This window comes from Siphateles boraxobius, unplaced genomic scaffold (assembly GCF_051911475.1).
Source record: "Siphateles boraxobius isolate OS27281-9 unplaced genomic scaffold, OSU_SipBor_1 41, whole genome shotgun sequence".
NCBI lineage: Eukaryota > Metazoa > Chordata > Actinopteri > Cypriniformes > Leuciscidae > Siphateles > Siphateles boraxobius.
Window position 1 is genome coordinate 37,842,983 of NW_027509042.1, and position 20,701 is coordinate 37,863,683.

At 35.7% G+C, this 20,701-nt stretch overlaps 2 protein-coding genes and 1 long non-coding RNA gene across 10 annotated transcripts; 2 read left to right on the forward strand and 1 right to left on the reverse strand.

Moving 5' to 3' along the window:
* The first annotated feature begins 1,236 nt into the window (after positions 1-1,236).
* Positions 1,237-5,180, forward strand: cycsb (cytochrome c, somatic b). Of its 4 annotated transcripts, none has more exons than XM_077199461.1 (3): positions 1,237-1,347; positions 4,366-4,540; positions 4,634-5,180. In XM_077199461.1, the coding sequence occupies exons 2-3, from the start codon at positions 4,372-4,374 to the stop codon at positions 4,777-4,779; spliced, it is 315 nt and encodes a 104-aa protein (XP_077055576.1). In that variant the 5' UTR covers positions 1,237-1,347; positions 4,366-4,371; the 3' UTR covers positions 4,780-5,180. The 4 variants fall into 4 exon arrangements, with proteins under 4 accessions (XP_077055576.1, XP_077055574.1, XP_077055575.1 ...); XM_077199459.1 differs by lacking the exon at positions 1,237-1,347 and adding an exon at positions 3,283-3,517; XM_077199460.1 differs by lacking the exon at positions 1,237-1,347 and adding an exon at positions 3,428-3,508.
* Positions 5,181-9,058: 3,878 nt separating this feature from the next.
* On the reverse strand, positions 9,059-10,877 carry LOC143706961 (uncharacterized). The gene is made up of 2 exons (XR_013193054.1): positions 10,679-10,877; positions 9,059-10,068 (listed from the first exon to the last, which is right to left on the reverse strand). It is a non-coding gene; the product is annotated as an uncharacterized LOC143706961 (long non-coding RNA).
* Positions 10,878-11,484: 607 nt separating this feature from the next.
* On the forward strand, positions 11,485-20,487 carry nfe2l2b (nfe2 like bZIP transcription factor 2b). Of its 5 annotated transcripts, XM_077199437.1 has the most exons (5): positions 11,490-11,610; positions 12,666-12,825; positions 14,451-14,660; positions 14,792-14,950; positions 18,377-20,487. In XM_077199437.1, exons 2-5 carry the CDS (start codon positions 12,751-12,753, stop codon positions 19,604-19,606), a joined length of 1,674 nt encoding a protein of 557 aa, XP_077055552.1. In that variant the 5' UTR covers positions 11,490-11,610; positions 12,666-12,750; the 3' UTR covers positions 19,607-20,487. The 5 variants fall into 5 exon arrangements, with proteins under 5 accessions (XP_077055553.1, XP_077055555.1, XP_077055552.1 ...); XM_077199438.1 differs by lacking the exon at positions 12,666-12,825 and having other exon boundaries at positions 11,485-11,610; XM_077199440.1 differs by lacking the exon at positions 12,666-12,825 and having other exon boundaries at positions 11,485-11,610; positions 14,478-14,660.
* Positions 20,488-20,701: the final 214 nt, after the last annotated feature.

Here is a 20,701-nt window from a genome sequence, read left to right on the forward strand (position 1 = left end):
GTATAACACCCAGGTCTTTTACTGTAGTGGATAAAGTAACTGGACATCCTTAAAGGCAGCAGGCCAGGAATATCATAAATCTCACATTTATATCAGACCTCTAAAAAAAACCTGAACTGTACAAAAGAGGAACTGCTACTCTTGAATGAAACATTTGATATTTAGTGTTGCTTGCAAAATGTAAAAAAAAGGGGGGAGGGGGGGGGGCTAACACAAGGGCGTAGATTTGGTTTGAACATTGTGGGGATTGAAGTGTGAACTGTTTAGTGGGGTACCAGGTCATGCTCCCTCATACGATTTATTTATTTGTTTGCTTGTTTGTTTGTTTGTTTGTTTATTTTTGATAAAATTATCATCCACATGTAAAGTTGGTTAAATAACTGCATTAGCCTAGTTCTTGTAATTGTAAAGCATTTGTTACAACAAGGCTATAGCCTAATTACAGGTAAGACCATTGATTGTTCCTCATTACCATCCTAAGGTCAATGATCACATTTTCCGGCTTTTTTATCTATAGCATTTGATATAATTTTTTTTTTTTTTTAAATAGCCTACACGTAGAAACTATACAACATGCAACATTTGTAGGCTAATATATTTTTGGCGAAAAGTCTATTATGAACAGATAATCTACTATAAATAAATTCAACCACAATAAATACAATAGAACGTGATAAATTATAGTAAAGGTGATCATGTTGCCTTTCTCCATTACGTTTTAAAGTGGTACATTCACACACGGAATTAAAATGGGTTGAACATTTTATCATCGAAGTCGCGATGGGAAAACATTTTTCTTCTTTTCCTTTGCATAAATCTTATCACATTTTCGTAGCGCATACTACTTGTGTTACGCAGCATACAGAGCATACTGTGATTCGCGCACGCCACTCATGCACAATTAAATATAGCTACTGGGCTTCAGTCGGTTTGCGCAGAAAATTGGTCCGTTGTGCTTAAGCTCCGAACGCATGTAAATAATTAATTAATTAATAGCCAGATGTATGTTTCCAAAAACCATGGTGCAAATATTTTAGCCCCGCTAAACCCTTTGAAATAAAACCGTATTATATCCTGTGATTATAATATACTCTGTGCTGTAGTTCAAATATGTAGCCACTAGAGCGCGCCTTGCATAAAACTATCTTGATACTGAGAACTATTTGAGAACATTACAATGCAGTTCTAAACTTGAGCAGCAGGGGTCGCCGCCGCCCTTCTGCAAACAGCAAAATGTGAGAGGAAGAGAAAGAACAGGAAACTATTAAATGTGTTGGAGGTGGAGGAAGTGCATCAAGGAACACTAGGGAATAATATGGGAAGGACATAGTCACCCCTAAACCTACAGTAGGAGCCAAAAGATTCATATTTTAAGCAATGTTTTAAGCAATGTTTAATTTTTTAAGCATTCTTGAATCTTAAGGCCAGGAAAAAAAATTATATGGACAAAAATTGTATTGGTTTATAAATAACTAAAGGTCATCTGAGGAGAGCGTCTCTCACAGCCTTTCTTTCACAGTCTATGTGAACAGAACACCAATATCTCAGATGCTGTATTAATAGACTGACTACATTAGGTTTTCCCACAGGTATGTGTAAATTTGCCAACAGTAGAGAGGATAAGCCTGCAATGACAGCTAGTTATGAGAGAAGACGTGCTGATTATGAAAAAGAACATGGCTTCAAAAGCAATGATTTCTGTCCGTTGCTATGGGAACCATTTACAATTTGGCTTGTTGTCTTGGTAACAAGGGCAGCAGTGAATTAAGTTCAGCGGTCTGCAGTCAGCAAGTTTGTTCTTCTAGTATTGTAGCAGTTTGATTAAAGGAAAGTGTTAGTGGTGTTTGCGATAGATACTCTATAACCATTTCATTTTTAATTTTAAAATTTAAAAAGTCGGATATTACATGGATCTCTTAAAGGGTTAGGTCACCCAAAAATTAAAGTTCTGTCATTAATTACTCAAACTCATGTATTTCCAAACCCGTAAGACTTTCATTCATCTTCGGAACACAAATGAATATCTTTTTTATTAAATCTGAGAGCTTTCTGTCCCTCCATTGACAGCTACGCAACTACCACTTTGAGGCTTCAAAAAGTTCATAAAGAGATTGTAAAACTAATCAATATGAATTGAGCGGTTTAATCCAAATTTTCGGAAGAGACTGGTCAAATTAAGCACTATTAAGTTGCATTAAATATAAATTCAACTAATGCAGTTTATTTTAATTGCGAATAACATGCAATAAGTGTCCACAACATAACATTTAAGTATTCTTTTAAAGTGTAACATTTTCATAACAAGTAAAATTTTTAAAAGTATGTTAAAAATGTTGTTCCAACTTCCAGTATCAACAAAATATGTTGATCCAGGAACATGTTGCACCAGTGTGACCGAGGGGAGTCAGAGATTGCATAATATGCTTTTTATGTTAAATTGCATCTTTACACGGAATTTAGAGGTGGCTCAGACCAGTCTTAATTTGTTAATCAGAGTCTGCATATATTATGGTTGTTATATGTCACAAATTACATGTGTAGCCTAATGTTCGTGGGTTGTTTTTAACATAAGCTATGTAGTAAGGAAGGTTGGGATCAGTTAAGATACACAGGTGGCCTATGTGTGTTTTCAAATAAAAGCAAATTTCCAAGCAGTTCAGAAATTGTAAACAGGTAATCTTCATGATAAGTTTCGCAGTTATGATTTATTGACAACGATGATATTTTTGTAGCCTACGTCTGGCACAACCTGTAATTTTTCATTCCTGTCAGTCATGTGAATGTAGCCTACACCACTGTAATTATAGCCTCTAATTTATGAGTCACCTATCTGTCAGCTTCAATTGTTGAAAGGGAAACACCAGAAAACTTGAACGTGTCGTGTACTAAAGACTTGATTTGCATGCCCATTTAGCCAAGAAGAACAATAACCGTGTGAATGGATACGTGCTGCCATGTAATGAAATTCCAGTCACGCAGTAAAAAAATCACATGACGCCATGCACGTTATGGCTCTGGATGTGTACGAGGAGGCGCCTTTCGCTTGTTTGAGTAATGCGTACATTTGAGACTCGTTAAATCTTGTTTTCTGGGTAACCACGCCTTCGATAGTTTCTCATGAATTAATTAACCAACCATAAAATTCCAGAATTTAAGTTTAAAATAAACTACCGACGGCCATATATATCTGCATATATGTGTATAATTATGTAAAAACAACGTTTCCGGACTCTGCGCTTTATAAACCGATTATCTCTGCACTTGTCTGTCACAACTCCATAGATGGATCTTCAGGAGAACAGCTGCGGGACCGTTACCAGATTCGTCGGAATTAGGCACGTGACGGCTTAGGCAGCGCATGATTGTGACGTAAAATACCGGAGCCCGCTCGCGCCTGTAAAATGAAGTGACCTTTCTCTTTCGCCCTGATATAACAGAATCGGTCCGCCGACCGGCACGAGCAGAGTACAAGGCAGAGAGCAAGGCAGGCAAGGAGCTTCCTCACACGGTCTGAAAGGTAACATTTTAAACCGATCACGTCGTGTTGAGATCTGTTCGCCCTGGTACAGATGTGATGTTTGTACGAAATGGAGGATTTTTAAGCTGTTCTGAGGAATGATGACGTGAGGTTGCGTAAGCTTACCGGTACTTTTCAAGAACAATTCTCTGTCAAGAAAGGAACATGTAGGGTTTAATGATAAAAAAAATGTTTATTTTTAATTACAATAAGAAAATACTCTTTTTATGTAATTGAGCAATAATAAATGTTAAGTAATTCGTGGGAAATTGTGTGCTTTAATGTGAGGCTAGCCAGATATGAATCTGATATGGTTAACGTTAGCTGCTAGCTTCCGCAACGTGGATCTAAAACCGGTTTACGAATTTTGTTGTGTTCTTCAAAAATGTATAGTTTAAATTAGTCTTTTAATACATTTTTAATTGGCATTTTGTCACAAAAACTCCACCCGACTACTTATAAATTTAAGATAATTCTAATTGGCTGATTCCTAACGAGTTATACATCAGTGATTAAGGCTTCTTTTAATAAAGGCGATTTGAGGTTATCCTCGGATGAACAACGTAATACCAAGATGTTTACAGATACGTAGGCTTTTGGCAGGGGAAACATGCTTATCCATCTACCAAGAAACCTGCAGCAGATGCTTTACATCTCCTTAGGTGGTGAACTGACCTTATAAGCTGTTTTAGAGCTTATATTGGTTGATTTATGTCTTGAAGTTGTTTGGTTAAGCATGTAGATGCTCCATCCTTGAATGACCTTCTGACGATCTGTCCACTGTGTTTTTAAACAGTTCACCCTTCAAATGCCTTTCTGCAGTGTTTTCACATCTCCTTTTCTTCTAGGTAAATATGGGTGACGCTGAGAAGGGAAAGAAGGTTTTCGTCCAGAAGTGTGCCCAGTGCCACACTGTTGAAAATGGAGGCAAGCACAAAGTGGGGCCAAATCTTTGGGGTCTTTTTGGTCGCAAGACTGGCCAGGCAGAGGGGTTTTCCTACACGGATGCCAATAAGAGCAAGGGTAAGGCTTATTGATAAAAGTACAGCTTGTCTTTTGTTTCACAATGAGATTGAATGGTAATGTTTAACAAGTCTTTTTGATGTCTTTTCTCAGGCATCGTCTGGGGTGAAGATACCCTGATGGAATATTTGGAGAACCCTAAGAAGTACATTCCAGGCACAAAGATGATCTTTGCCGGGATCAAGAAGAAGGGCGAGAGAGCAGACCTTATTGCATACTTAAAGTCAGCCACATCATAATACAGATGAAGAACGAGGAGGTGGCAATATTTAAATTAAATGTTTGTAGTTAAGATTTGAATGTCTTTAACAATATCTATTCAGACGGTGTGACCGATTAGGGGGCCAGGATCATTCATCATAATGGGGTATGCTTCTAAAAAAAGCCCATTTTAGCTGTGAGGATTTCCTTCTTTTTTTTTTTTTTTGTAAAAGTCAAGTTACTGCAGGTCCCCAGTGTTTCCACTGAGGGAATGAAAACTGTCACCTGGTTTCACAGGAGCTCTTGTTAAATTATTAAAAATATACTAAACCCTGTTAGTATTTGAATCGCAATGAGTTGTCTGAACAAGCAGCATGCTTATTGGTAACTAACTGTAATGGATGGATTTGAACTGTCAAATAAAACGGTCAGAACGGTCCATTTGTTATGTTTATTCTTCTAGCTTTTCATGTTGTTCAGTTAAAGTGAAAGTGCAACATTTCTTCAGTATTACTTTTTAAGTTTCTGTTTTCAGTGTACTGAGCTGTAAGAGTCCAATGACTCTGGTGACACTGTACTTGAGACTTTTAAACTCCGGATATAAAGCATCAGGTGTTCTCTTACAAAGAGAAATGTCAGGGCAAGTCCTGACAAAGTCCTGGTAAAAAGATGTGGCATGCATATGGTTTGCCTTGAAAATTGAATCGTCATCATAGTCATGGTTCAATATAAAGGGTGTGGCTCTTGATTGATTTCCAAGGAAATAAAGCTTTATGATCAGGAAACTGGGTATCCATAGCACTGCTGTTAGAAAATTAAAACATTATTATTGAATAAAATATTACTGCAAATTCAATATCACTAAAGTGCTCTTTGGTTAAATAATTTTGATGACTAGGAAACAAAATGCTTTGTTGCCTAGTATCCTCTGTTTTTCAGATGCATTATATCCAAATGATAGATACAAATCTGAAATAACTGTAACAGTAAAGAAACTAACATTAATGGATTTAAGCAGATTTAATTTAATCTTTAGCCTGTACAGGTTGGTTAATTGGTATATGTGACCTGTGTACTGAGCTTAGTCGTGTAGCTTCATGAGTAATTAATTTAAATCCCCACACGTTAACCAGGACAGACTTGTTATCAGTTTGAAGAATCCTTATCAGAGCTAAGCTTTGACTTTTGACTCGAACGTTATATCTAGATACGTGCAGTTCACGTCAGAGAGCAAAGTCCGAACGAGAACTGAGTCCTCGCAGAAAATTGCACAGCTGGTCAAATCCAGTCTGATCAGCTACTTCAGGGCCGGCCCAAGCCTTTATGAGACCTTAACCAGAATTTTATTTGGGGGCCCATGGTGCCACCAATATGATTGACTAAATACTTGATTATTCGCAGGCTACAAAAAACACCCATTATCAATTTTATTAGTTGTAGTTGTGTTGAAAACGTCAATGTCTGCCTGGCATGTTTTTACCCTTATACGGTTTCAGATTTTAACAGTAGCAAACCCACAAGTGTGGCCAGGTCTTATTTTGCACTTTATTATTCAAAGTCTTACAGTACTAAGTGGTATACTCATTGTGGTGTACTAAATAAACCAGCAAACCTGCTTTTGGTATAAAACAAATTTGCATGCAAATGTCCAGAACAATTAACTAAACTTTAGATTAATAGTATCTTCATATATATATATATATATATATATATATATATATATATATATATATATATATATATATAATTTAATTACAAAACTGACAATATTAAATTACATGCTTAAATAAGACATAAAATGAACAGATCAGAATCAGATGGACCTGTAACAAGATAACAATAATAAATGTATTAACATAAAAGTTCACCCATGAAAATTCTGTCATTATGTACTCACTCTCCATGTATCAATTTCTTTCTTCTGCTGAACACAAAAGAAGATATTTTGAAGAATGTGTGTAACCAAACAGTTGACAGACCCCATTGATTTCCATAGTATTTTTTTCCAATATTTAAGTCAATGGGGACCTGCAACTGTTTGGTTACACACATTCTTCAAAATATCCTATTTTTTGTTCAGCAGAAGAAAGAAATTGATACATGGAGAGTGAGTAAATAATATCATTTTTGGGTGAACTATCCCTTTAACTATGTATAGGCTGCTGTCCCCCTTCTAACAAATTGACAGAAGCAACTTATTACTTTCACTTTAGACATAACCAACAGTGTTTATGTAAATTCTGTGTGTATTTGACAGTATTTGCACAATCAGACGCAATTTAGATAAAGTCCTTTAATCGGGCGCTGGTTTTTTAATGTGCGCACGCTCAGTGTGTACGCGCACAGGGAAAAAAAACGGATGTCAGAACAGCACGCGAACGAGATGTTAAACCGGCGAGGCTTTAAAGCAAATGCAAAGAATACATTTTTGTCATTGCGAATAAGTGCAGTGTCCAGTGAGTAACTCTACCGCTGCTTTAACATGTGATGAGAATGTACATCGAGTTACAGGTCACGGTCAGGATCTGAACTACTTTACATTAATCCTATAAAATAATCGGGTTTTGCGAACGTTCATAATATATTTGGAATTTCATAAAAATATTTGGAATATCATATGCAATGTCAGGAATGAAACAATCTGGTTTATATGCTTAAATAATCTACCCTGACTCACTAAAGTTTCAATGTCATTAGAAGTGTCATTTCAAATGAAAATGCCGCCATCTAGTGGACAACGACAATTACGCAACGCTATTTTGTAACACTTTTAGGTTGCACAATCGACATGGATATTTGATATAGTACGTCAGACATGAATTTATGGAGACATGACGTGAACATTTTAAACAATACTTTTAGACTATATTTTGTATTGATGCAAGGTAAATGCTTTAGAGCATGTCTGTCATAATTTACTTACTTCTTCTAATTTCTTTCTTCTGCTGAACTCAAAAGAGGTTATTTTTTGAAAATAATAAAATATCTTGTGTTTTAGTAAAAATGGAAAATACAATGGAAGTCAAGTGTAATATAGGCTGAATGTCAGTGAAATATATGCTATTAGCATTGTGGCCGGTAGCAGTTATTTCGGTGTTGCGTACATGTGTGTGATAAATAAATGTTTTACGTAGAGTTAAGTCCTGTTTATTTAAAGCTATAAGACGAGAATATCTTGTTGATTTATGCCTTTGGCATAAATAGAGCAAGTAGGTCTACCACCGTCTGTGTCATGGAGAGGAACCTCTGTCACATGTAGGCTACTGTGTGTCGAAATGTTAAATTACAGTGTCAACAAAATACAACATCCTTTCACTTTTATTTTGTTCTATGTTTGACCGACAATCTATGAGCGGACTGTGAACACGGGTGACAGGTAATCTTGTAAAGATGTAAGTGTGTGTAATAGACATTTGATCGAAATTGATGTGACTATTGCATCAACATCCTCAACCTCAAGGTGAATGTGTCTACAGAAACTGAGATATGAAATCTGAATAAGACACGAGCTGAGGGATCAGAGCAGTGCTGCCACTGAACTCCACTAGAGGTCAGCAGACAATTCTTTCTTTCTTTCTTTAAAACTGTAAATGTTTTAACAGTTAACCCATATTTCATGTAATAATGCATGTATACCTAACCTAAACCATTTTCCATTTTAAAATATACTGAAACCACCATAAAATAGTGGTGAAAAAATGCCACAAGATTGGGTGCAGTTACAAGATTGCTAAATAAACATGTTTTATTATTATTATTATTATTTAATTGAAATCGTTTAATTGAAAGATTACATTAAAAATTTTAAATTAACTACTGAAGGGAAATAATATGAATTAAAATAGTGAAAGACATATCCATATAGATATTAACCTACAATCTTTGAAATTGCAAAATTATGTAAGTTGATGATGGATATCCAAAATGATGGATAGTTCACCCAAAAATAGAGTTCTTTCATCATTTAGTCATCCTCAAAATTTTCCAAACCTGCATGAATTATTTTCTTCTGCTGAACACAAAAGAAGATATTTTGAGGGATATGGGTAACCAAACAGTTGATGGACCCAATTGACTTTTGTAGTATGGGGGGGGGGGGATACTATAGAATACTATACTATATAAATGAGGATGACTCGACTAGAAGTCAATAGCTACCGTTAACTGTGTGGTTATCGACATTCTTCAAAATATCTTGTTTTGTGTTGAGCAGAAGAAAGAAATTCATGCGGTTAGAACAACATGAGGGTTCATTTCTGGGTCCCTTTAATGGTTGTTGTTGGTGAAGCTTGTATGACATACTCAAGTGCAACATACTTAATAACTGCAACATTTTATTTCACTTAATGCCTTTTTTATGGATAACATTCATAATAGTCAGCAGAGTAGTCTCTTTCAGGCAATACAGTAAAATAGTGAGAGTTTATCCACTCTTGAAAACATTATGTGTTATGTATTCAACAAATGAGAGACTGACTGGCTACTTCAAATATATTACACTCATACGATTAGAACTTTCCATAAACCATTTTGGTTCCAGCAGCACTGAGCAATATAAACCATTATGAGTTCCAATAGAATTTACAAGCCAAGAATACAAAATTGTATACTTTCACACTTGTGTGAAATATCCTTGACAGGGTAAAGAAGAAAAACAAAACACTGTTCAAAAACATTAGAAGGTTTAATAAATCTGCAAGCTGTTAACCAACCATTGAGGTCATTTGAATTATCACATCATCATAAATTTCCATTGTTCATTTTAATAACTGTGTTTTAATAAAATCTCATTTTCATATCTTTTTCCTTTAGCTGTTAATCATTTCTAAATATACATAATCATTATATATTTATATAAATACTAGTAAGATAGGGATTAGGTTAACGGATCTGAAAAGTTCATTTGAATTCAACATCTAACACAATTAGATGAACAAAAAGCATATTCCATGTTACAGTTAAGTATATACTTCAAACCAGTCATGAAACTCATAAAACCAAGCCTTTATTTTCTCGGGGATCAATATGGATTTGAAGGGTGGAGCTTCTAAAGCAAAGTTCTGTAATGCACTGACCACACACTCACACAGCCAGAGTGGACCACAGACCTTTCCCCGAGGAGCCATGGTTGAGTGTGTGTGTTTCTCTGTATAAGTGTGTCCATATGTGCATGTGTGCGTATGCGACTTTGGCAGAGGAAGCCTGTTTTTGAATTCTAGAGTCATTTCATAAAATATGAAACATGTCAATTGGGCTTCAGTCAGTCTGCTTGCAGTTGCCTTGGTTGAGAAGGTAGCCCTCTCAGGACCAATCAGCTTCTGAGGATCCTGGGAAGTAAAACACATGTTAGAATTTATGTCCACTCACTAGAATAAGCTGACGTGTCTTCATGCATTTACAACTTCAAACTGTTGCAACAATATTAAGAAAATCCTTAAATAATTGAAAAGTCTGTATAATCGAGGTTTTATTTCATAAAATCCCAATGGTCTACAAAAAATGGGGAGGAAAGTAGGCCTATATCACAAGAAAAAAAAAGTTTTTCAATGAAGAGTTTATAGCCTACGCACTTTATGGAAATATATACATGTGAATTTTCCCTAATATAGGCTATAACATGGCAATTCACCAATTCAGTTTTCAGAAGAATATTTAAAGATCTACAATGAACCAACTGGCCTATATGAATTTGTGAAAAGCTAAACTTTATTTGAAACAAGTCATCTGTGATTTTGCAGAGGTTCTCTTCTCAGGGTTTGTATCCAAAACTTCTCAAATGGCTTTGTAAAATAGTTTAAGCCATCACTTTAAGAACTGACTAAAAACTAATTTAGTACGCACGCTTTCCTAAGTTTATTGCATCCCGTCCAAAAACATAAACTTGAGGCCAAAGCCACTGATGAAAGTTTAATACTGGACTGTAAAGTGTCCGCTTACCTCGCGGTTGACCGGTGTTTCTCCTAGCTGTGTCTCGAAACAGAGTAACAGACTGAATATATCGCTGGACCCCCTCTCTGCCGTCGCTAAAGGAATGTCGACGTGGAGCTGCCAAACGTGAACGTGTAGGGTACTCATGAACGCGCTCGTCAGAGAGTCTTCTCTGAGCTCGTACCCTTGGCATAGGTAGAGTGGGCATGGCGCTAATCGCAGCTACCTGTCACATTTCGTGACGTATTGAAAGCTGAGGGGGATGAAATTCTTGAAAGACGTAGCCTACAATTGATTCGTTTAAAAAGCTGTTTAAATATATCCTATAACCTATATTTCGTTGTAGGCTACTTCATAATCCAATGCATTTTAGGTCTTCATTGTGCACGTTTAATATTGGGAGCGGTTCGTTACGCGGTTCATCCTCACAAGAGTTTCATCCTCGTTTTACTTGGCCATTAAACTTATATTCAATTATATTTTTGGTACATTCTGGAAAGAAAATCAGAGCGATTTTATGTCATTTTACGTTTTAATGAGGTAAACTTGTACCTAATGTAAAGAATCAAAATAAATTTTATCAACTGTTTCATTGATAAGGAAAAAGGTTTGTAAGGCATGTTATAGAGTGATGTATGTCTCGTTGAATGCTGCTATTGGTCGATGCTTTGTAGGAGGCGGGCAAATGTTAATATTTGTGTTTTGCCGTTTGATTAGCTGATGTTTTGTCCCTGAATTTGTTATCTGCGTTTTGATTGGATGATGGATAATGTGGGCGAGTCCTCTCTGTATTTGGGATCTGTTGCACGCGTGTGTCGTCAGATTTGATTCAGTAATGTGCTTTGCTGCCGCTTATAGTAGTAAGTTACTTCATCAGACAGTTTTATCCACAGCAGCTTAAAGACATGGACGACCCTTCTGCTCATTTTCTACATGATTCGGTAAGTTTTAAAAACAATATTTTCATGAGAAACCAAATATATTTAGTTAAACATTCACCTTGGACTGTGTAAATGAAACATCAATGAACTTTGGTGCAACTTATGGAAACAAATCAAGGACTTATTTGTTTTGAAGTGTTTTTTCCATAATCTATGACTTGCTGAGATGAGCTTGAAAGAAAAGTGCCTTACAAGCCGGAAATAAATATTATTAGACAAACTAATTTGAATTTTAACCTTACTAAAGTTGTAGCAGTGTTTAAAAGAAATAAAAGAAAGTTAGCATCATGAATAGGCCTATATACATTTACTGTCAGCATCTCAGTATCTCAACCTCTTTTTAGTAAAGCCAAAATACAGATTGTGTGTGTGTGTGTGTGTGTGTGTGTGTGTGTGTGTCTATCATATTACAGTGATTTATAAAGGATCATGTGATGCCATCACATGAACATTTCCTTTTTAAATATATTAAAATAGGAAAAATTGGTTTAAATTTGTAATACAATTTCACAACATTACTGTTTACATTATTATTGATCAGAGAAATGCATCTTTGACCATTAGATACCTCTTTCAAAAACATAAAAAAATCAGACTGACCCCAACGTTTGAACAGTAGTGTATGTCATAAACAAAAATATTTGTCTATTTTTTGTAACCAGTTAATGTGTTGAATGACACCTGTTTACCGGTGGTAAATCACCTTAGATATCACAAAAATGGCTTTTTCAGAATTGTAAATTATTTTGATGGTCTAGCATCGTTTGTTATAGGGACCTTATATTCATGTGACAGTATAATAAAGTAATTATATGCGCAGTAGCATTTAAAAAAAAATACAATTAGAGCATATTTTAAAACTTTGCAAATTGATCCTTTTTTTAGTCAATATTAGGCTATAAATGGGGAGTGGCGAACAATGAGAAAAGCTTTGTGGTTTGGTATCTGACGCAGGGGGAGGCCACCCAGATAAAACTAAAAAATTGTCTTGGCTGTCATGAATTCAAGTGAGTGGGTTGGTTAAATAAACATTTCACTTTGTGCACCTGATCCAGACACACCTACTACCGCACTACTGTTTCAGGGTGGATAGCCATTTACCCCAGAGAGAAGAGCTAATTCACAAATCCGTTGTCCTTTATGCAAACAAGGCTCTATCAGCCTGTCTACACTTTAACACAGTTGCATCATCACATTCACCACCCAGCTGTAGGCGTGAGTATTCACCTTTCACTCAGCTCACCTTTATACCTTCTGTCTCCCAGTTATTCTTGTTCTGGATTTTTTTCATTATATGATGAATTGTTTTTCCGCAGTTGATTAGTGAGCTAAATTCACAATCTCCTACATAACCTGGAGCCTTTATTTACTTGCGTGACTCCAGTGCGCTCACTCAGAGGACCGCGGTGTCATAGCCTTCAGGTTAACACACATTCACAGAAACAGCAAAGCTTGAATGGACATACACTAGTTACGGGGTCTGATAAAATATGCTTGAAAACTTTTGAATCATTGCCACTGTTGTGTACAATGTGCACAGCTCTATCTTCCACCTTGTAAACACCATTGGTAAAATCTATTTCTGATAGTGAATTGAAAAATAGATTACAAATTAAGCTTTAAACTAGTAATGGGATTCTCTGAGAGAGATGGTATGTTAGAACTAAATGACTATTATTTATTTTCTTTGTCTTTGTCCAATTTTGTTTGCTCACTGAAGAAAATAAAACTATAGAAATTCAGTCAGAACTAAATTGACATGAAATTAACTAATGTTAAACTGAACTGAAAGGTGTGTTGTGCCTGGAGAAACATACGTTAGCATTCCCATGCATCTCAAACACAGATGTTCTGGTTGTTCTACTCCACAAATGTATGCCATTTGAATTCTGTCATCTTTGCTCATGGGTACTCAGTTTTTTTTTAACCTGCATTCAGGTTTGTTTTCAGCCAATCAACTTGACTATGCCAACCAGACAAACATTGATTTACCCCTTTGCCTGAATTGATCTGATCTGAAATGAACTTACCTGCCCTTATGTGAACTGACATGAACTTCCCTGATCTGATCTGAACTGTTTCTATTTACAGTTCTACATCTGTAGTGCGCACCACAGATGACATTGACATTTATTTTGAGTAGAAAACAAAGTAGAAAACACTAAAGCACTTTATTGGTCTCGTGTCATATATCATGTGGATAAGCTCCCTCAGTGGCAGCACAACCTCTGACCATATACAATCAGGGCTCATAAATTCTCAGATTACCATTTTATGATATCAAAAGAAGTGATTACAAGGGATCTTATATCTTTTTTTGTCCACAACAATATCGTACAACCCCATAACTTCTCCAGTTGTTTGTGAATGCCCATGGCAGCCTACCTCATGTAATGCAGGTTTTCCAAAACAGTGGGATCCTTGATTGTTCAAAGAAAAACTAATAAGGGGGTGTATTAAAACTAAACATATCTTAATTGTTTGTTGTTTTAGCTTATTTTAATCCTTGTTTTGTCATCTTGGTTGAGAACCACTGTCTGATATGTAAAATCAAAGTGTCTTTACTGTATTAAAAAAAAAGAAGAAAGATCCACCATGATAGTGTTTATTGTTATGCTACACTAATCTGTTGCACTCATGAGGCCAGTGTACAGGTGTGTTTGTTTAGAAGGTGCACCTGACAGGCAAATTAATGTGAATGCAAATCACGTACAAAAACATGACTGATATTGCGAGTTCACAGAAAGTTTATGCAAACATGCTCTTATTGCAATATGAGTGTGCACGGCCACATACAAACATGGTAAATTGTCTGTTTCACATTATATCTCTGTGTTTAGGATTTGATTGATATTTTATGGAGGCAGGATGTCGATTTGGGGGTGGAACGAGAGATCTTTGATGGATGCCTTCAGCAGAAAGAGACCATGAGAGCAAGAGAGAGAGAGTTTAAAAGCGAGAGAGAGCTTGAAAGGATAATGCAACGGTTACAGAAACTTGACAAGGAGACTGGAGAGTGTTTGCCTAGTCCTTCATCGGTGAACTCCCAGGTAACCATTTCATCAACTACACATAGACATTGTGCATCCCTTAATTTATATAGAAAATAGCACCTGCACACACACCCACTCACTCTCTATTGTGTAGTGTTGCTTACAGTGTTATTTTACCTATGTTTTAGGCTGTGCCCTTCTCCGAGACGTTGCCCTCTACGGTGTCTACTCAGGATTCACCCGTTACCCAGAATCCCCTGCTATCTGCCCTGCTATTCTCTAAGTCTCAGAAGCTTCCTTCTCAGGAGCAGGCTTTTAGTGAACTTCTGTCACTGCCAGACTTACAGGTGCTTATGCACACAATGCAGAGAGACACACACAGACACGCCTGAACTGGTTCATGATTGTCTTTTGAGTTTAGTCATACGTTTTTGATTTACAGACAAAGTAATATTAGATTTACATAACCTAGTAGTAATTGTATTAGCTTCTGTGGTAATTATAAAATCACATGCTTAGTAGAGTTCTCCCTCTGCCTAAGAAAAAAAAGAGTAAGCATTCAATAATTGTTTATATTAAGTGATTAAAAGCTAACAGGTTTGACAGATGCTTATATATGTGTGTATATATAATTAATCTTATATTATTTTTTCTAAATAGTTACCTTGGCTCAACCTCTGATTTATTTATAAAGCACATTTTAAATATACATAGCTTAATTACAATATAATTTAAAGTATAATAAATTATAAATTAAGAGAAAAGTACAACGAAAATTATTTTCGTAACTTCGTACTAACATAATTTTATGAAAGTATCTTGTTTCATACTAATCTTAACTTATTAGCTGTTTAATATATTTAGGTAAAAATTAATGTAAGCAAATACTATCATATATCTAATCAGCAATATTAAAAGGCAATAGTCATTAATTTGAGGTGTGTGCTTATATGAGATACAGTAAGTTAATGTTTAATTTTTTTATGGAGTATATAGCATGCAGGTAATGTCCCTATCATCACTGAAATAGGCATTCTAATATATATGAAGAATCCAAATTATATTAAAAAGTAAAACAGTAATATTTGTAAAAAATTATCTGTTTTATAATGTACAATATATAAAAAATGTAATTTCATTTCTTCAAAAATTCTTTTGAATTCTTTCTAATATACTGACTTAATATAACATTTCCTCTTATTATTAATGTTGAAAACACCTGGTAATTTTTGTGGAAACCATGATACATTTTTTTCTGGATTCTTTAAGGGGAAAAGAAAGTTATAAAGAAAGTTAAATAAAAATAAATAATTAAGCATTTATTTAGATAGAATGTTATTGCAACCATTTAAATGTTTCTTTTTAATGCCTCCTTGCTTACAATAAAAGTATTAATTTTTGCAACAAAATTTTTTTTGTAATGACCCCAAACCTTTGAACTGTACTTATTAATGAATAGAACGTTATGATAATTTTTTAGAAGATAAATATTTTATGTCTTTTGATCGATTTAATGCCTTCTGGGTGTGTGTATATATATATATATATATATATATATATATATATATATATATATATATATATGTATGTATGTATATCTTTCTGACCCCAAACATTTGAAAAGTAGTGTATATAATTTAGTTTATCATGTACAAGTCAAGTCACCTTTATTTATATAGCTCTTTATACAATACAGATTGTTTCATAGCAGCTTTATAGTGATAACAGGAAAATGAAGACTCTCCAGTCTTCAGTGATGCAAACAGTTCATTTAGGCTGTGCAGCAGCTCTAAAAGAAAACAGTGTCATTGTTAAAATTAGTTCATTTCCACTATAAAGCAGCACTGCAGAAAACAATGTGTCATCGTCACTGCTTAGTTCAGTTCTCATGCCGTCAAATCAATAATATTATTGAGTATTAAGTGGTCCCAACTAAGCAAGCCAGAGGCACTAGTGGCAAGAAACCCAAACTCCATCAGGTGACCGAAATGGAGAAAAAAAAACCTTAAGAGAAACCAGGCTCAGTCGGGGGGGTAGTTCTCCTCTGGCCAAGTAACAAACACGGTGTGATTATGATTCAGGCTGCATCACAAGTCAGAAGTCAGATTGTGGTTCAGTAGCGTTCAAATATTTTTCATCCAGTTCATTTTGCTTGAAGATCGGATTCATCACGCCAGTATGGAGACGAAGCTGGCCATATGGGTCTGTGCGGAGAACTTGTCTGGTTCTTGTAGTCTTTGCTGAGGGTCTGTGCCGATGGCTGTCGTATCAACGAGGCCTTCTCAGGGGATTGTTCTAGTAGACACAGTCTCTGCTGACATTCAGGGCTGTGATGAGGCCGTGTCTAGGTCCAGGTCCGATCTGCATACTACCCGGATCCGGCTGACTACGGTAACCTCAGAATAAACAGAGAGACTAATATAAACATAGTTGTCATTCTTTTTACGATGTAACAATTACATCAGGTGTTACAGGAAGTGTTCCTGGTTATGGTTGACCTAATTTATGCAGCCTTACAATTATTTAACGGATGTGAATATAAATGTGGTAATGTGTATACCAGGTTAAAGAGATGTGTTTTTAGTCTAGATTTAAACTGACATTAAACATTTTTGTCTGCTTCTTGAACAATGCTAGGAAGACTATTCCAAAATTTCAGTGCTGAGTAGGAAAATGATCTACTGCATGCAGTTGATTTTGATATTCTAGGTTTTATCAACTGGCCAGAATTTTGAGATTGCAATAGACATGAAGGACTATAAAGCGTTAAGAGCCCATTCAAGTACTGAGGAGCTAAACATTTTAGTGCTTTGTAAGTAATTAGCTAGATTTTAAAATGTATGCAATGTTTAATAGAGAGCCATTGCAGTGTTGACAGAATTGGGCTATTATATGCTTACTTCCTGGTTCTAGTAAGAACTCTAGCTGCTACATTTTGAACTAGCTGGAGTTTGTTTATTAAGCGTGCAGGGCAACCACCCAGTAGGGCATTACAATAATCTAGCCTTGAGGTCATTAACATATGAACTAACTTTTCTGCATTTGTCACTGAGAGCATATGTCAAAATTTAGATATATTTTTAAGATGGGAAAATGCGGTTTTACAGATGCTAAAATGTGGTACACCCAGTTTCATAACGGATGACAAAGACTTAACAGAGCAGCCATCAAGTGTTAAACAGTATTCTAGGTTATTACGTTGCTGAGGTCTTTGGTTCAATAATTTAAAAACTCTGTTTTTCAGTAGTAGGAAATTACTAATCATTCAATTTTTGCATTCCGTTAATTTTGTGAATTGGTATGTTTTGTCTGGGCGTGAAGAAATATAAAGCTGAGTATCATCAGCTCAACAGTAAAAACCTAACGGCATGCTTCCTGTACAGGGTGAAAAGCAATGGTACTAGTACTGAGCCTTGAGGTACTCCATACTAAACTTGTGATCGATATGACACCTCTTCATTTACTTATACAAATTAATTTCGGTCAGATGATGATTTGTGATTTGTACAGTCTACGTATGTACATTTGCACTAAAATCTTAATGGCCAGATAAATAATGCACAATTTATCAAATAAATGTAATGACATTAAAAGTTATTAATCTAGTTATTAACTCCAAAAAGTTTAAATGTTTGATGGGTTGCCTATATCATGCCTCATCATAAATTATCAGAATAATAAATTTAAAATATAATAATAATAAAATAGTTCTTAACATAAAATTATTTAAATATGCCCAATGTATTTGATATACTGTTTTGTTTCTTTGTTAGTATTATCTGGATGTCTTGGAGTCTGAGGGCTCAAGTTTGCCCTTAAAGGATATCACCGAAATCTGCCACCATCACCTGCCAGAACCACAGAGGGAAAACTCAACAGATGCATTATGTGGCATCAGTGAAGTCACACAGACAATATCAGACTCTTATGAGGTTGCTCAGCCTTTGCCATGCATGTCCTCTGACCCATTAGAAGTCCTAGAAACATGCATACAGACGTTCTCAGATCCAGGCAATCTTACACCTTCAGACACAATTTACAGCTGTAGTAACCCTAAGAATCTAGGAATTTTAACTAAATGCCAAATAAACTCAAGCGATTCAACCCTCAGTGAGTTTTGCCCTAATATAAATACATATACCATCAATACTAGCACAGTCAGTGCGTCAGAACAATTAAATAGTGCGCCTGGAAGGAACGCTCCACGAATGCTTTCACAATTTGAGGAGCGTCACATTCTTCTGGGTTTTGATGACTCTTCTGTTAGCTCTGTGGATTTAGAGACATCCCTCTATGCGGCTGACACCTTAAGCAACGACCAATCAGAAAAGGATGAGCTGGAGAGCATCCAGTCAGATTACAGCGATCTGCTGTCTTTATCTCTCCACTCTGAGACTGTAGAGGCAACTAAGTGTGAAACTGCTATGTGTGCACAAAACCAAAATCAAAATGAATCAACACCTGAATATTCACAAAGAGAACCTCAGTCAAATCTCACAACCACAAACAGAGCTGCAGGTGTCCGGCGTACATGTCATGATGAACAGCGAGCACGAGCGTTGAGTTTGCCGCTTAGTGTGCATGACATCATCAACCTGCCCGTGGAAGCATTTAACGAAGCCATCAGCTCCTGCAAACTTAACAACGCTCAACATGCACTCATAAGAGACATTCGAAGACGTGGCAAAAATAAAATGGCAGCCCAGAGCTGTCGCAAACGAAAGCTGAATAGTCTCGTTGATCTCGAAGACGAGATTGAGGTTTTGAAGAGGGAGAAGGATAAAAGCAAGGAAGAAAAAGAGAGAAACACTAGAGATCTTCGCGAGACTAAAGAGAAGCTCAGGAATCTCTACAATGAGGTGTTCAGACAGCTGAGAGATGAGCATGGAAACTCCTACAATCCTAAAGAGTACAAACTACAGCACAGCACTGATGGAACAGTTTACCTGCTGCCACGTAGCACGGCCAACAAGAAAAATACACTGTCAGAAGATTTAGTATAACACACCTGAAGTGCTTACAGCAAAGCTCTTTGGTTTTTGGTCTTTGTAACTTGACACAGCAGTGGCTTTGGATTCCAGTTGTTGTGGAGTCATTGGCGCTGTTTTTGTCTGGCATTTACATGCATCTCTTTGACCACTTGTGATCAGATTTTGTTAAGGGAGGTTGGTTTATCAGTTTAACCAGTTAAAAGAGCATCATAAGAGCATTAACCTGCTGTTTTCAGTCATGCAGTACATATACTGTTTACGGTACTTCAATGGGGAAACACTGAAATTCCAAAATGTTGTCAATGTTACATTTAACTAACTAAGCTAATTATTTCAAATTAGCAATAAAGTCTAGCAACTATGGTATTATAAAATGTACATCATTAGCTTGAATAATGAGGCTGGTCCAGTTAATACATAGTCAGTTCTGTTCAAAAGCTTGAGATCCGGAAGATGTTTAATGTCTCTCATCATGCTCACCAAGGCTGCATTTATTAGATCAAAAATACATTACAAACAGTAATATTGTGAAATATTTCTATAATTTAAAAGAACAGTTTTCTATTTTAATATATTTTAAAATGTAATTTATTAGTGATGGCAAAGTTGAATTTTCATCATCATTACTCCAGTCTTCAGTGTCACATGATCCTTCAGAAATCATTCCAATATGCCGATTTGGTGCTCAGGAAACATTTCTTATTATTATCTATGTTGAAAACAGTTGTACAAATGTTGTACATGCATACATTTTTTCATGATTCTTAAAGTTCAAAAGAACAAAAAAAGTTTTTTTGTAATAATATAAAAGTCTTTACTGTTACTTTCAGGCAATTTAATTCATCCTTTCTGGATAATCTTTAATTTCTTTAATAAAAATCTTACTGACCTCAGTCGTTTGAACGGTACAGTATGCTGTATATTTAAAATATAGACAATATATAGAGAAGATGTATATGTGTAAACCTACTCATGTAGATCCATATCACAAGTAATACTCGCCTCATGGGTAGAGCTTTGGCAAATAATTATTTATTGACAACTCCAGAATTTTACATATTATATGAGATTCTGCATAAACTGAATATTCATGCTGTATGTTGGAAA